The sequence below is a fragment of the Castor canadensis genome, chromosome 8, assembly GCF_047511655.1.
Source record: "Castor canadensis chromosome 8, mCasCan1.hap1v2, whole genome shotgun sequence".
Taxonomy (NCBI): domain Eukaryota; kingdom Metazoa; phylum Chordata; class Mammalia; order Rodentia; family Castoridae; genus Castor; species Castor canadensis.
This window is the reverse complement of record NC_133393.1, coordinates 108,462,788-108,477,016: the sequence shown is the minus strand read 5'-3', so window position 1 is coordinate 108,477,016 and position 14,229 is coordinate 108,462,788. Positions and strand designations below refer to the sequence as shown.

Sequence of the window (14,229 nt, the reverse complement as noted above, 5' to 3'; positions counted from 1 at the left end):
AATATTTCTTTGGTTTTTCCTTTAATTACCATTTCATCTTCAAGTTCTGAGATTCTGTCTTCTGTTTGTTCTATTCTGCTGGATTGGCCTTCCGTTTTGTTTTGCAGTTCTGTTTTCTGAGGTTTTCTTTTTTCTTTTTCTTTTTTCTGAGGTTTTCCATATCCTGAGTGTTTTCCTCTTTAATGTTGTCTATTTTTGTCCTGAGTTCATTTATCCGTTTATTCATCGTGTTCTCTCTTTCACTTTGGTGTTTATACAGTGCTTCTATGGTTTCCTTTATTTCTTCTTTTGCTTTTTCAAATTCTATTTTTGTTGTCTTGGAATTTCTTGAGTGTCTCCTGTACATTTTGGTTGACCCTATCCAGTATCATTTCTATAAAATTCTCATTGAATACCTGTAGTATGTCTTTTAAATTATTCTTGTGGGCTTCATTGGGTCCTTTGGCATAATTTATCTTCATTTTGTTGGAGTCTCGATCTGAGTATCTGTTTTCTTCATTCCCCTCTGGTTCCTGTACTAATTTTTTGCTGTGGGGAAACTGGTTTCCCTGTTTTTTCTGTCTTCCCGTCATTGTCTTTGGTGTTGTTACTGTCCCTGTTCTGTGTGCAATTAAGTATTTTCTAGCTTGTAATAATAACAATGGTAATATTTAGAATGGAAGGGTGAGCGGAGATGGAAAGCAAGAAGTTAAAGGAAAGGGAAAAGCAAATAAACAGACAAGAAGGAGAAAACAGAACAAGGAATCAGACAAGAAAGTTTCAAAGGTATAAACAGGGAGCGTTAGTGTACTAATTGACAGTGAGCTGAACAGGCCTTAGAGAGACAGAGAGAGGAAAAAAAAGATAAGAATAAAAATAAAAAATAGGTAAATGAAAGAAATATCTGTATTTAAAAATAAAATAAAATAAAATGAAAAATAGAAAAATTAAAAAAAAAAAAACCAAAAAACCAAAAAACCTCCAAGTTCAAATGCAGTGAAGTTTCAGTCTTAATAATTTGGGTGTCTGTCTCAGTCTCCAATCCTGGAGATGGTGCCTCAGATGTTGTTCTGTAGTTGTCTCATTAAAGGGGACGCATAAAGTAGAACAAAACTACACACACACACACACACACACACACACACAAAAACCCCACCAAGTGTCCCAAGTTCAAATGCAATACAGTTTCAGTAAGTTTTTCAGCATTCAGGTGTAATTCGGTTGTTCTCTCATCAAAGGTAGGGAGAAAAAGAACAACAGGAAAAAAAAACAAAAAAAAGAGTCTGGAGACAGTTCTGAGAATGGTATCTGCAGCTGTGGCTTGCCTGCCTGCTGCTGTCAGCCTGCTGTTGCTGGAGGTGTTTTTTATGCAGATCTCTGGGGTGAGCTTAGCACTCACCTGGCCCTGCAGGCGTTGTTTACTCAGAGTTTTCCTGTGAGCCTCTGCTACAAGCTTTCTCCTTTCCAAGCACTGGGAAAGGTGACACTGCACCTGCATTCTCAGGCCTGCATGTTTATTTACAGTTCATGTGGGAAGTGGGTCTTCCCCCCGTCATGTGCAGTTTTCTTCCCACCACCACTTTTACAGGCTTTCCTGCTCCTGATTACTGTGTGGTGCTGCTGATCCTGCCAGCCGCCATGTTTGTTTATAGCTCACGTGGGAAGTGGGTCTTCCCTCCTCTCCTGTAGAGTTTTCCTCTCTCCGCCACTCTCACAAGCTTTCCCGCTCCTGGTTGCTGGGCGTGTGTCCCCGCTCCTGCCGGGGCCTCTCCTGCCCACCCGGCTTGTTTATTTACAGTTCTGGGAAGGATTCCCTTCCCCCAATCTTTGCTCTGTGCGCCCCACCCTCTTTCCCACGTGTCTTTATTGTTCTTATTGCTTATTACCCAGTTTCTCTTTTTTCCCCGGGTGGGGGTCGGTCTGTCCAGGGGCTATGCTGCTCTGGCCCAGGCTTGTCGTGGGAGTACCACGGTACCGCAAAGCTCACCTTGTCTGCGTGTTCCCAAGTCGTCTGGGTGGGGGCGACTGGTGGCCCCGGGGGGCCCTCCTTGTTTCTCTGCTTAATGTGAAGTGGAGATTCTCTGCACCGGCTGGAGGTGTGGAGGGGTCAAAGTTTTGCCTCTTCTCAGTGGTTTTGCCTGCAAAGTGTGTCTCCAGCGTCTCTCCAAGATTTCACTGTAGGAGGCTCACTTTCTGCTTCCTCCTCTAGCCGCCATCTTGGAATCCTCTGTGTAGGGCTTTTTAAGTCATAGCAAAGACTTTGAATATTATTCTCATTGGAAGGATAGAGGAATGAAATAATTTGACATAGGTTTTTCTAGTCATTTTAACTACTGCATTGAGAGTAGACAGTTGGGGAACAAACTCAGTGTTGAAACCAGTTGTGTCAACTACCGTGTCCAGGCAAGAGGTGATGGTAGTTTGGTTCACAGTGGTAGATGGTGAAGGTCATTTGATGAAGTCCAGTTCTAGATATAATTGAAGGACTACCTGACAAGACTTACTTATGAATAAGATGTAGAGTGGGAGAAAGAGAAGAATCAAGGATGATTCAAGATTTTTAGCCTGAGCAATAAGAATGGAGTTGCCATTTAACAGAGCTAGGGAAGCCAGTGTGAGGAAAAGATTTGTCAGGAAAGATCAAGAGTTCTGTTTGGAATATGCTGAATTTGAGAAATTTACGAGTTCTCTAAGTAGACCTGTTTAATGGAGAGTTGTGCTTAGAGTGATTATATAAACTTGGAGTTGGGCTGCAGTGTGTGTTTTTTTTTTTTTTGAAGTGGAACATGTATTTCAAGTCTTAGAGGAAATCATCAAGGAAGTAGATATAGACAGAAGAGTAGGTGTAGACATAGCTGAGCTCTGAGTTTTTGATATTAGGAAGTTGAAGATTAATCAGAAAAGGATAGAAAAGGAATAGCCAGTGAGGTGGTGACAAACAGTAGACTGTGGCATCCAAGAGATGTCAAGGGGAAGTGTTAATGCTACTGATAAGTCAGTAAAGTATGAGACTTGACTGTTGGATTTAGCAACTTGGAGGTCAATGATAACCATGCAAAATCCTAAATGCAAGTGATAAAAGAGAAAGGTGAGGGATAGGACATAGCCATCACAGGTGGTTCTTTCCAGAACTTTTTCCAAGAAGGGAAGAAGAGTAATAAGGTGGTAGTGGTAGGAAGTGAAATCAAGATGAAAGATAACAGCATGTTTATATTTTTATAAGAATAATCTTGAAGAGAGAAGAGAATTGATAATGTAGGAGTGAGGGGAAAATTATCGAAAAGATATTGAATAGGAGGAAGGACTTCAGATCCAGTAGAGACTGGAAGGGTTGGTCTCAGGTACTCTGACATTCCCTTCATTCTGACAAAAGGGAATATAGAGCTCATAGACACTCATGATGAAGATGGGAAGGTATAAAAGGAGGAGCTTTTGGAAAGCTTCTTTTGACCGCATCTTGATGATGTATGAAAAATATCCATGCTGAGAATGAGGCTGTGGAAGAAAATGTTAGAAGTTTGAGGAAAGAGGAGACAGCACAGAGAGTGAGAGATAGTAAGCTAGGGAAATGAGGAATATTGTAGAGCAATGTTAAGGGGCCACTTAGATTAGTGGTCACAAATTTGATCAAAAACAAATGGAATGTGTTGTATGTCTTTATCCTGGCATATTTGATTGAAGAGGTGCAGCAGAAGTAGAGAGTTTGATATTTTTTTTTGGCAGCACTGAGATTTGAACTCAGGGACTGATGCTTGCTAGGCAGGTGCTCTTACTGCTTGAGCCACTCTGCCAGCCCAAGAGACGGATTTGTAATGTTTTCAAGATAGTAAGACAAAGTGAGAAAGAAGGCAAGGAAGGAAGTTAAGGTATATGCAGAGAAGTGATAGAGTGATTGGGTGTGGAAGTTGAGTTGATTAGGGAGGGACAATAGGAATTGAGGTGGTAAGATACAGTGTACAGTGTAATTGAACAGGTTCCGTGTGTGAAAGTTCCTCATAGACGTAAAGATTTGTTAGAATTGGGGAACCTGTGGGGATTAGTTTTGAAATTAGAAGGTATAGGACTGGGGGTGTAGCTCAGTGGTGGAGCACTTGCCTAGCATATATGAGGTCCTGACTTTGACTCCTAGTAGTGCACTAAATAAATAAATTACTAAATGAATATAGTTAGCAGATGCTGGCCAAGAATTAAGATTATGTAGAGGTTGCAGTTACCAGTAATGCCATGGAAGTGTGTGGCTAAGTATAATAGAGAACATTCAGAGAAGAGGTTGAAAATCTACAGGATTTTGCTAATGACTGTTCATCAATTCCATAGTGATAGAGTTTTCAGAGGTTGAGAGATGTGACTCCCCTGCTTAGAGCAGAGCACAGGTCATAGCAGATGTTCATTAAATATATGTTGAACAGATGTTATTTGAGTGACAGAATATCTAAGCTATTTCCTGTTGCTTATGTATGCATTGGTTTGCTAAGGAAATATGACAGCATAAATATGGTCAGAATATTGATCAGAATAGAATGTTAGGAATCAGTTGCCCCTTATAGGCAGTTCTGCCCTCTCTGTATGAGTCCAGGGTGCCACCTGGAAGACATGAACCTTTTCTTTGCAGTACTGGGGCTTGAACTTAGGGTCTTCACCTCGAGCCACTCCACCAGCCCTATTTCTGTGAAGGGTTTTTTTGAGATAGGGTCTCACGAACTATTTGCTGGGGCTGGCTTCAAACTCCAGTTGTTCTGATTTCTGCCTCCAAAGTAGCTAGGATTGCAGGTGTGAGCCACTGGCGCCTGGCTAGGCGTAGACTTTAAGTCGCTGGACACAAGCCTGACTCAGCCACAGTGTGTGCCCCTTATCCATATTTGCATTCATTTATTGTGGAATTAATTTCTCGAATAACATAAATAGCCTAATGTTGTCCTTTAACATTTGAATGCCAGTCTCCACCTCATGGGAAGCATGATACAATTGTAACTTTTAATTTTAAACTTTTCTGAAATAAGCAGTTTTCTTATTAACAATGTGAGTAGAAATCCCTCCATGGAAATTTTTCTACCACCAGCATTACCAGAGGCTGTTCCAGAAACGATATTTGATTATTTCTAATTGTTTACCCCTCGAGTAGACAGAGGAGTCATTAAACTTGATTTTCACAATCAGTTTTTTCTCCTTTATTCTTTTGTAAGAGCTATTGTGATATATAAAATTAAACCCATAAGTCTTTTAGTTTCCAATAAATTATTCTCATTATTTAATTACCCTTGATTAGTAGCATTCTTTAATCTTTTTACTGTAGGAATTAGAATATATCATCATGATACCCAGGAATTTTTTCACTATTAACTTTTAATCATATACCTTGAATTCTAGAAGTATTGTGGGGCAGCAGCAAATTGGATAACTTCTACCATATAAGTATTGATTTGTTTGATTTTTAGAATGACTAGGAGGTAAGTATAGTAGTAGTGTGCTCATTTTGATGATGAAAATTATGTCACATGACTGCTACATTGTGAAGTAGAATTTGACTCCAGTTGCTCTGTCCCACAATGTTAATCCCTAATTACCATTGTTCACAAAACTTTAGAGTTCTTTTTGTATTGGTTTGGTCATCATTTTCAGATATTATAAATGATAATAAAAACCCACGTGTGGATTAGCTGACTTCTTCTAGCAGGTGCTTCTTGTCCACTTATGCACAGGCTAGATGCTGAATAAAAAGACAGTCTTGTGGGGAGACACAAATTAATCATACAAAAAGAATTTAATGAAGGTTTCAAAGTTGAAGTACTTGCTATTCTGGCAGGAATTGGTCTAATCATGAAGGTCAGGAAGCTTCTTGAAAGTCAAGGATGTTTTAGAAGAAGTCATAATTCACCTGAGATAAAGTGGAAATGGAAGTTTTGAGCAGGTAAAAAGGGTAGAGAGTAGGAACATGGCATGTACCAAGATCCTGTAGAGAAAAAGAACATGGAGTTTTGAGAAACAAAGACCCCAGAGCAGGTTGTGGCAGGGAGCATGGTGCAACATGAGGCTAGAAAGGATAGCAACATTGAGAATTTTTATTATATATATAATATTCTTAATATTATATTATTCAGAGCAGTGGGAAACCACTGAAATATTTTAAATATGGGAACATTGTGATTGACTTATATTTTGCAAGTTCTGTGTAATATCATGGGAAGTAAAAATAAACTTCCTTAAAAGGAAGGGAGGTGTTGGTAACTTGGACTAAGGAAGGTGGTCATACATAGAAAGTGGATGTTAACTGAAGAATTGTTTAAGAGGAACAGTGTCTAGCCTTAGTGCTGGGTTGGACAATGGGAGAATGAAAGATCATGGATGACTTCTAAGTTTCTGGATTTCCAACAGGGTTGAAGGAGATGCCATTACACTAAAAACCTCTGGACAAAACCCCTCTTTGGAAGGGAGTACCAGGAGTTTCATTTTCAGTCATTCTATTCCATAACTAATGCTAGACACTGTTCTAGGATCTGGGGATTCATTGGTAATCAAGACAAAATTAGTCTCTTCATGGAGTTTCTATTTTCATTGGAAGATATAGACAAATAATTTTTTAAAGATTATTCTGGCCCAGGCCAGCCTGGGCTGCATAGAGAGAACACAAAAACAAAACAAAACAGGGTAATTTCAGGTAGTAGGAAGTGCTGTGAATTATAAAGCTTCAAATAACCTCCGAGGAATGGGTGAGGCTATTGTAGTTTGGGCCATCAGGATAGGCACCCCTGAGGGAGGTAGTAACACTTAAGCTCAGAACTGACTAATAGGGAAGTGGGCCAGTAGAAATCTGTTTTCCAAGTAGAAAGAACTGCAAGTTCAAGTGTTCTTGCCAGGGGCCAAGTTTTAGAAAGTGAAAAGGCTTGTGGCTGGAGCCTATAGGGAGAAGAGGATAGAGGAGGAAATGAGGTTGGAAAGGGAGGTGGGGTGAGGAGTTTGGATGTTATTCTAATGGCATTGGGTGGCCCTTGGAGATCTGAAGCAGCAAAGGAAATAGGATCCAACTTACCAGATGAATGTGTTCATGCTGCTGTATGCAGGGCTGAATGGAAGCAATAAGGACAAATAAGGAGGTGCAGGGCTGGAAAACACCATATAAGCAGTTATGTTGAACCTGGGAACCAACTCCATGAGGTAAAAATATTTTGCAGGTTTAATTCAAGTCTTTTTTTCTTTTACAACAGTAAAACCAAGTTGACAGACATGTCAAACTCTGCTCATATATGTAGAAAAAGAAGAAGAAAACCCCCAACAATTTCCTATTAGTTATTAGTATTATAATGGTGCTTAAAAAGGGAAGATGGATGTCAGTAGCTCACACCTGTAATCCTAGCTACTCAAGAGGCAGAGATCAGGAGGGTCACAGCTTAAAGCCAGCCTGGGCAAATAATTTGTGAGGCCCTATTTCGAAAAAACCTACCACAAAAAAGGGCTGGGGGAGTGGCTCAATGTTTAGGCCCTGAATTCAAACTATAGTACTGCAAAAAAAAAAAAAAAAAAAAAAAAAGTTGGGGGAGGCAGGGGAAGCAAGTGGGAGATCCTGTGGTTTTTACCTAGATCTTGATTTAAAATATGTATTTTTTTTTGTTGAGACCCTAAGCCATTTCCACTTTGAAGCAATCATCTTTTTAATTGCAGAAAATGATACTTCAGGCTAGAAAGCAACGTTTGAATGATGCATAGATAGACTCAGATAATATTTGAAGGCATCAATTACAATGAATGATCAGAAAAGTTTTGAGTGGTATTTGACTTTATTTAGTTTACATTCTTTTGATAAGTAAAATAGTCAGAAACTTTTAGGATAATGATACATTGTCACTGTGGAAAACAGAAAATATTAACCATAGAAAACTAATGGTCTCATACCTACTGTCTAAGGATATCCACTGTTAAATTTTTGAGGTATTTACATGTAGATATATGTTAATGTGTATTGATAGAATAATAATGTCACCATTTTGTGAATCAGCGGCCATTTTATCCTCAGGACTCACTTTTTGAGAACTGGAGCCACCCCCAGGCAGCTCCACCCCTAACGGAGACTCCCGCACATGCCCTAACTTCCTCAAGCTCCCTCTTCTGTAAAAGCCATGCCTAGCCCCAGAGTCAGCGCTGAGCCATCTTTCCCCGGCCAGCCTGACAGCTTGAGCCTGTCATTAAACCTTGCTCTTGGACGTGAGACTTTTCCTGTGAGCTTTCTTTGCGAGTGGCGTTTTTCCTAACATGTATTGTACTATATGTAAGGTTTCATAATCTATTTTTTCTTATTTTGTCCTACATTGTGAACATATTTCTATATCAAGTATCACTTGTCTTTTTAATAAAACTTTATATGCAATCTATAGTTTACTGTAATTTTTAACAATTCTTATTGAAACCTATTTTTTTTCAGATTTGTATTGTTATTTCTTAATTTTTCTATTTTGAAAAAAATTGTGTAACTACTCCCTAAGTATTATTGCAAGGTGAAAGGACACATTTTAAGGTTTTTGCTATGTTTTGCCAGTCTCCTAGAAAGATTACACTCCCAGTAAGTCTAAGGAGAGCGCCAGCACTGGGTATTATTTTATAATCAGTTTTTACAATTTGTTAAGTTAAAACTTAGTACCTCGATGCTTTTACTCTGTAAGTTTTGAATACTAGTGGGGTCGCATGTGTTATCATATTTTCTTATTCATATCTTTTCTGCTTTTTAATTAGGTTTATCTTTTTCTTACTATTTTTAAAGAAATATGTAGCATGACAATAATTCATTGTCAGTCATATATAATTGTCTGTTTTCCCTAAGTTTATCATTAAAAATAATATGCATTTGTTTATATATAGCTGAATCTGTTTAACTGTATTGGTTATGTGCATAAAATTTCCCCCCATGGAGGTTACATAAATTTTCCCTTATTACTTTCCTGGCTGTTTTGTAGTTGGATGTTTGGTTTTGTTATTTATCTACATACATAGGTATTCTTTTTTTTGTCATTTAGAAAGGAAGTCGTGCTATACTGACTTCTCCCACTGCTGGTATAAAAACAATTGATCCTCTACCTTTGCGGGAAGATTCTGAAGTCAATAACCCCAAGTTTGCTGAGGAAACTCTTCCAGTTTCGAAAATTCCAGAACAGCCAACACATACCCCTGCACAGTCACCTTCTCCACCAGATGCCCAGTCCTACTGGCATCCTTCTCGTCGAATTCAGGGATCTCTGATGCATCCAGAATTTCAGCATAATGGTAATTATTTTGGTTTAATTTTTTGTCTTTTAAAACGAACATGTTACACTGCTAGGTAAAATGCTATAAAGATGTACTCCATGTTAATAAATTATTATTATTATTATTTTTTTTAAGTTAATGTTATGGATTTCTTTAAGCAGGACAGAGTTCTCTTTGGGACACTGGATCAGGTGCTGCAGCAACCAAGTTTCCTTTTATAAAGTGTGAGGTGTCTCTCAGGTTCTTATGGACATGTAGGGAACCCACTAGATGCTGTAGCATTGTCTCTTTTCCAGGCATGACAATCAAAAATGTCTTTGGATAATGCCCAGCATTTCTAGGTTTAAAATTTAAGACCTGAAATGATTTTCCTTTGATTTTATTAGGCATTGCTCTGATATTTTCTGACTTCCACTATTACTTTTGAGAAGCGTCATACAGTTTTTATTCATCTTTTGTATGTGGTGTTTCTTTCTGATAGCTTTTGCGATCTTTTATTCACACCCAGTGCGCTGATAACTTTATGATGAGGTATCTGGAAGCAGGTGTCTCCCCATTTTAATGATACTCTGTAGACTTTTCAGGCTGGAAAATTCTTATTTCTGGGAAATTTTCTTAAATAATAATTTCTTCTTGCCAAGAGCCAGTGGCTCATTCCTGAGTAGCTCATCCTAGCTACTCAGGAGGCAGAGATCAGGAGGATCATAGTTTGAAGCCAGCTCAGGCAAATAGTTCGTGAGACCCTATCTCGAAAAAACCCATCACAAAAGAAGGGCTGGTTGGGTGGCTAAGAATGCAGGCCCTGAGTTCAAACCCCAGTACCACACACAGAAAAAAAAAATGGTCTTCATTTCTTCTTCTCTTTCTGGCACTTCTATTATTCAGATGTCCCTATTGGGATTTTCTTTTTTTCTATTTTCCATCTCTGTCTTTGTATTTTAATTTGAGTGTTGCTAATTTTTATCTTTTACCTCTTGGTTTTAAAAAATTTCTATACTTTTTTAGAATGCTGTATATACACTTCATATAGCATCCAATTCTTATTTCATGTAGGTGTTTTGTCTCTTTGAAGACATAAATTATATATGTATATATCTATACACATTACACACATATATCTATAGGTATACATATGAGTAGATAAAATCCCCCTGTTTTGAATATGGTCCTCTTGCTCTCAGGTGAACCTGGTGTCTTTCAGTCACAGTAGTTCTTTTGGGAGAGAGAGAGGCACTTACCCAGCTGTGTGAATTTTAAGAAGAATCTGGTGTCTGTTTTCTAAAATGATTTCCAAGCAGTCACCTGGTTCATCTTATCTTCACTATAACTTTCAGTGGAACAAAGCATTCCACATCTCATGCCATTATGGGACCAAATCGGTCGCTTTTTAATTTCTCTCCTCTGCTGACTTGAGAATTCAGCTTGCTTGGGTAGAATTACTCCTCTTCCATTTTTCTTCCACTTTCTAAGGTTTGGTTGCTGTTTTCTTGTCTTCCATTTTCTTTGTCCTTAAGGCTTATGTCATTTTTTAAATGTGTTTTTAATAAGTCACCTCTCAACAGAAACCTACTATTTTTCTGTAAATTTAAATCAATTTCATTGAAATGAATTTTAGGAGGTTATTTGTAGTTTATGTACTTGCTCAGTACCTTACAAACTAACACGTGGCCCTTTGATAGCAATTTATACCAATATATAAAATTAGTTAATTAAATTTATGATTGTGCACTGTCATTAAGAGTTTACAATAAGTGTATGTTTTGTGCTGCTATGCCAGAAGACTTGAGGATGGGGTAATTTATAATGAACAGAAATTTATTGACTCATGTTTCTGGAGGCTGGGAAATGCAAGATAGAGGGGCTTGCATTTGGTGAAGGCCCTCTTGGCTGCAGAAGGGCAAAGAGAAGGCGAAGGAGGACAAGGAGCAAATTCATTCCTGGGCTAATGGCATTAGTCATTTCTTGAGGACAGAACCCTCATGACCTCTCAAAAGTCCTACCTCCCAATGCCATCTTAACGGCAGTTCAGTTTCACCATTAATATGTGCTCTTGGTGTCTCTAAAGGATAATTTCTTCTTCTTTTTTTTTTTTTCTCAGTGGGAAAGGCAAAGATGAATAATTTCCAGTTGCCTCAGCGTGAAGCCTTTAATGATGAAGGTATTTCGATAGTTAGAGAACATGATGAAAATATGAGGTTCTATTACATGATAGTTTGTTAAGTTTAATTTTACATTTGATTAGCACTTTCTAAAATACTCCTACAGATTTTTTTTATTAGATTCTTGAAACTTTCTGATGGTGTAAAATTATTCCCATTTTACAAATGAATAACCTGGGACCCATGTGGGGAAGAATCATTTTTAGGGCAAACAGACAAAGAAGAGACTGTGTCTTGCCTCACAGCAGAGGCCATTACAGTCTGGGTTTCCATTTGTCTTCCTCAGGCTCAGGAATTTAGCCTAAAATTACATTCATATTTTTTTCAAATGTCTCTATAATTCTTACCAGTTTTCAGTTTTGAAAAAATATGTAATTAGGGAAAATGGACTTTTTTCTCCTGTGCATTTTCTTCTTAGCAAATTCATTTGCTTCTAATAGTGGCAGGAGGAATTTAGAATTCTTGATGTGAACAATCAAAATTACCCTATTGATTCATCCTAAGGAGTATGCAATTACTGAATTTATTAATTTTGCATTGGAAAATAAATTTGAACTTAATATTTTATATAAATTTACATACATTAGATTTTCTTCCTCTTTAGCAAGTTTGGAACTTTTTCTTAATATTTGGTGAGCTAGAAATTAATTTGTTACATTTTGAAATGCAAAATAATTTGGCAATTGTGAATCCAGTCCTGATTTCTTTTTAATGGAAGAACAATATTTGTAAATAACCTTATAATAGATTTGCATCCTCAGAATGGGAAATTTCAGTAATAATGAAGGGGTAGAATGTTATAGTCAACCTTATTTCTACATTTAATGAGATTATTTTATAATTGTGATGTAAGTACCATGTTACGGTGCAGCATTTTGTTTTTAAAAAGTTTAGAAAGCTTTGTGCCCCAAATAACTGTGCTTTTGAAACTAGGACAAGACAGTATCATGATGAATTGTTTCCAAGAAATACTGAAATCATAAGCTGTGTTTAGTTAATGACATTATGGGATTTCAGGAAGGGAAAAAAGTGCTCATTTAACATTAAAGCGTTTGATATCTATATATGATAAACTTGGAAAATTACCATGATCTATCATGAAAACCTTACATCTAATAGATTACATTTTCTGGCAGCCCATCATTGATATTACAAGACTTGATGACTTTGACTGTCTGTTAATGTTATACTAAAAATAATGCTTATTTAGTAGATATTTTTTGCACTGAATCCAGTGTTGGTATTCTTTTGTTGCAGATGAGGACAGATTGTCTGAGATTTCTGCTCGCTCTGCGGCTTCTAGTCTCCGGGCTTTTCAAACTCTGGCACGAGCTCAGAAAAGGAATGAGAGTTTCTGGGGCAAAACATAAACCTAGTTGAATTGTTTTTATCCAAGGAAGCATTGGCATAAGTTTTCTTTATTGCTCACCATGTTAAGCTATTTTGAGTGTTTGAATTTTTCTTCTGACATTTCCAACTTAAATTATTTGGTTTTTCAATAGTTCATTTTACCTGGAAAATGTTAACACAGGGTTATACAAATTTAACTTTTAAAGAATGCTTTTACATTTATCCCAAAATACAAAGGAATAGATGAAATAGTTCCTCACATGTTCTATCTTTTGTATTAGGTATCAGGAATAGCTGGTACAGTTGTGAATTTCCTTCATCCAGAGACTATTCTAAAAAAGATAAAGTGAGGTGAAAATTAAGATCTAAGTGTGGAGTATATATTCCCCCAATACTGGTCCTATGTATCTTTGTAATTGTAGATGTCATGAATTTGTTGTTACTTTTACCTTTTGCTTTAGTGTTTATTTTAGTACCTTCTATACGTGGTTGCAGTGTTATTTAAGATAATTGTACTTTGAAGATACCAGTTGTATATATTTTTCTTATTTATGTAACAAAATTTGCTGAGAGAATATGTATATTTTTGGTCTTTGTGTGTCTTCTATTTGTATAACTTTGGCTTACATTTGAATAATGTCTGGATTTTGAAAAAGAATTTATATAATGGAGAATTAAAACTTTGTAGACATTTTGAAATAAAAATTGATCAAGTGTGTTTGGCTTCTCCAGAAAGTTATTACACGGAATAAATATCTTTTAGGATCATTCCACTGATAACTGCCTAATCAAAAATTATACTTCTTTTGCAGCTATCAAAATGCAATGAAGCTTAGTCTATAACATTTTGGCACAAATACAGAATTTTCAAAGCAGACTAAGTTTTTAGAATTCAACACAAACTTGTTGATTGTATTTCTTTACTCATAGGAAATGTTCTGTTGTCTTACAGTTCATCTTACTAATCATGATAAATTTAAATTTCTAAAAATTACAGATTTTATAAAACATTACATAAAATCTTTGTGATGACAGATAGAAAGTACTTATTATGATCTGGATCTTAAATGTCCACCAAAGCTCATGTTTTGAAAGCTTGGATCCCAGCTGATGGCACTCCTACAGTGGAAACTGTAGGAGGCGGGGCCTAATTGGAGGAAGTAGGTCACTGGGGGTGTGCTTTTGAAGGGTAGATTTTGTTCAGGGCTCCTGGCAGTCATTCACTCTATCTGTTTTCCTGGCCACCATGGTATGAGCAGCTTAGCTCAGCATGAGCTCCCTGCCATACTGTTCTGCCTTATCATGGGCCCAAAGCAATGGAGCTAGCCAACCAACTTCTAAAATTATAAGCCAAAATAAAATTTTCAAGTTGGTTTTCTCAGGTATTTTGTCACAGTCATGAAAAGCTAACTGTAGTACTTAAGATAAAATATACAGAATATTGATACCTATGGTTAGAAAACAAGTGAGTGACCCATTCCAAAGTGCCTAATTTTGTCAAAAGTGCCTT

General features: G+C 37.1%; 1 protein-coding gene across 2 annotated transcripts in view; it reads left to right on the top strand.

Moving 5' to 3' along the window:
* Mdm1 (Mdm1 nuclear protein) overlaps positions 1 to 13,437 on the top strand; it is a 37,438-nt gene extending 24,001 nt beyond the window's left edge. For both annotated transcript variants that reach the window (XM_074083860.1, XM_020152641.2), the window contains 3 exons: positions 8,982 to 9,228; positions 11,309 to 11,368; positions 12,627 to 13,437. In XM_074083860.1, coding sequence (XP_073939961.1) covers positions 8,982 to 9,228; positions 11,309 to 11,368; positions 12,627 to 12,739 — 420 coding nt within the window. In that variant the 3' untranslated portion in view covers positions 12,740 to 13,437. The remainder of the gene's footprint in view (positions 1 to 8,981; positions 9,229 to 11,308; positions 11,369 to 12,626) is intronic.
* The last annotated feature ends 792 nt before the right edge of the window (positions 13,438 to 14,229 follow it).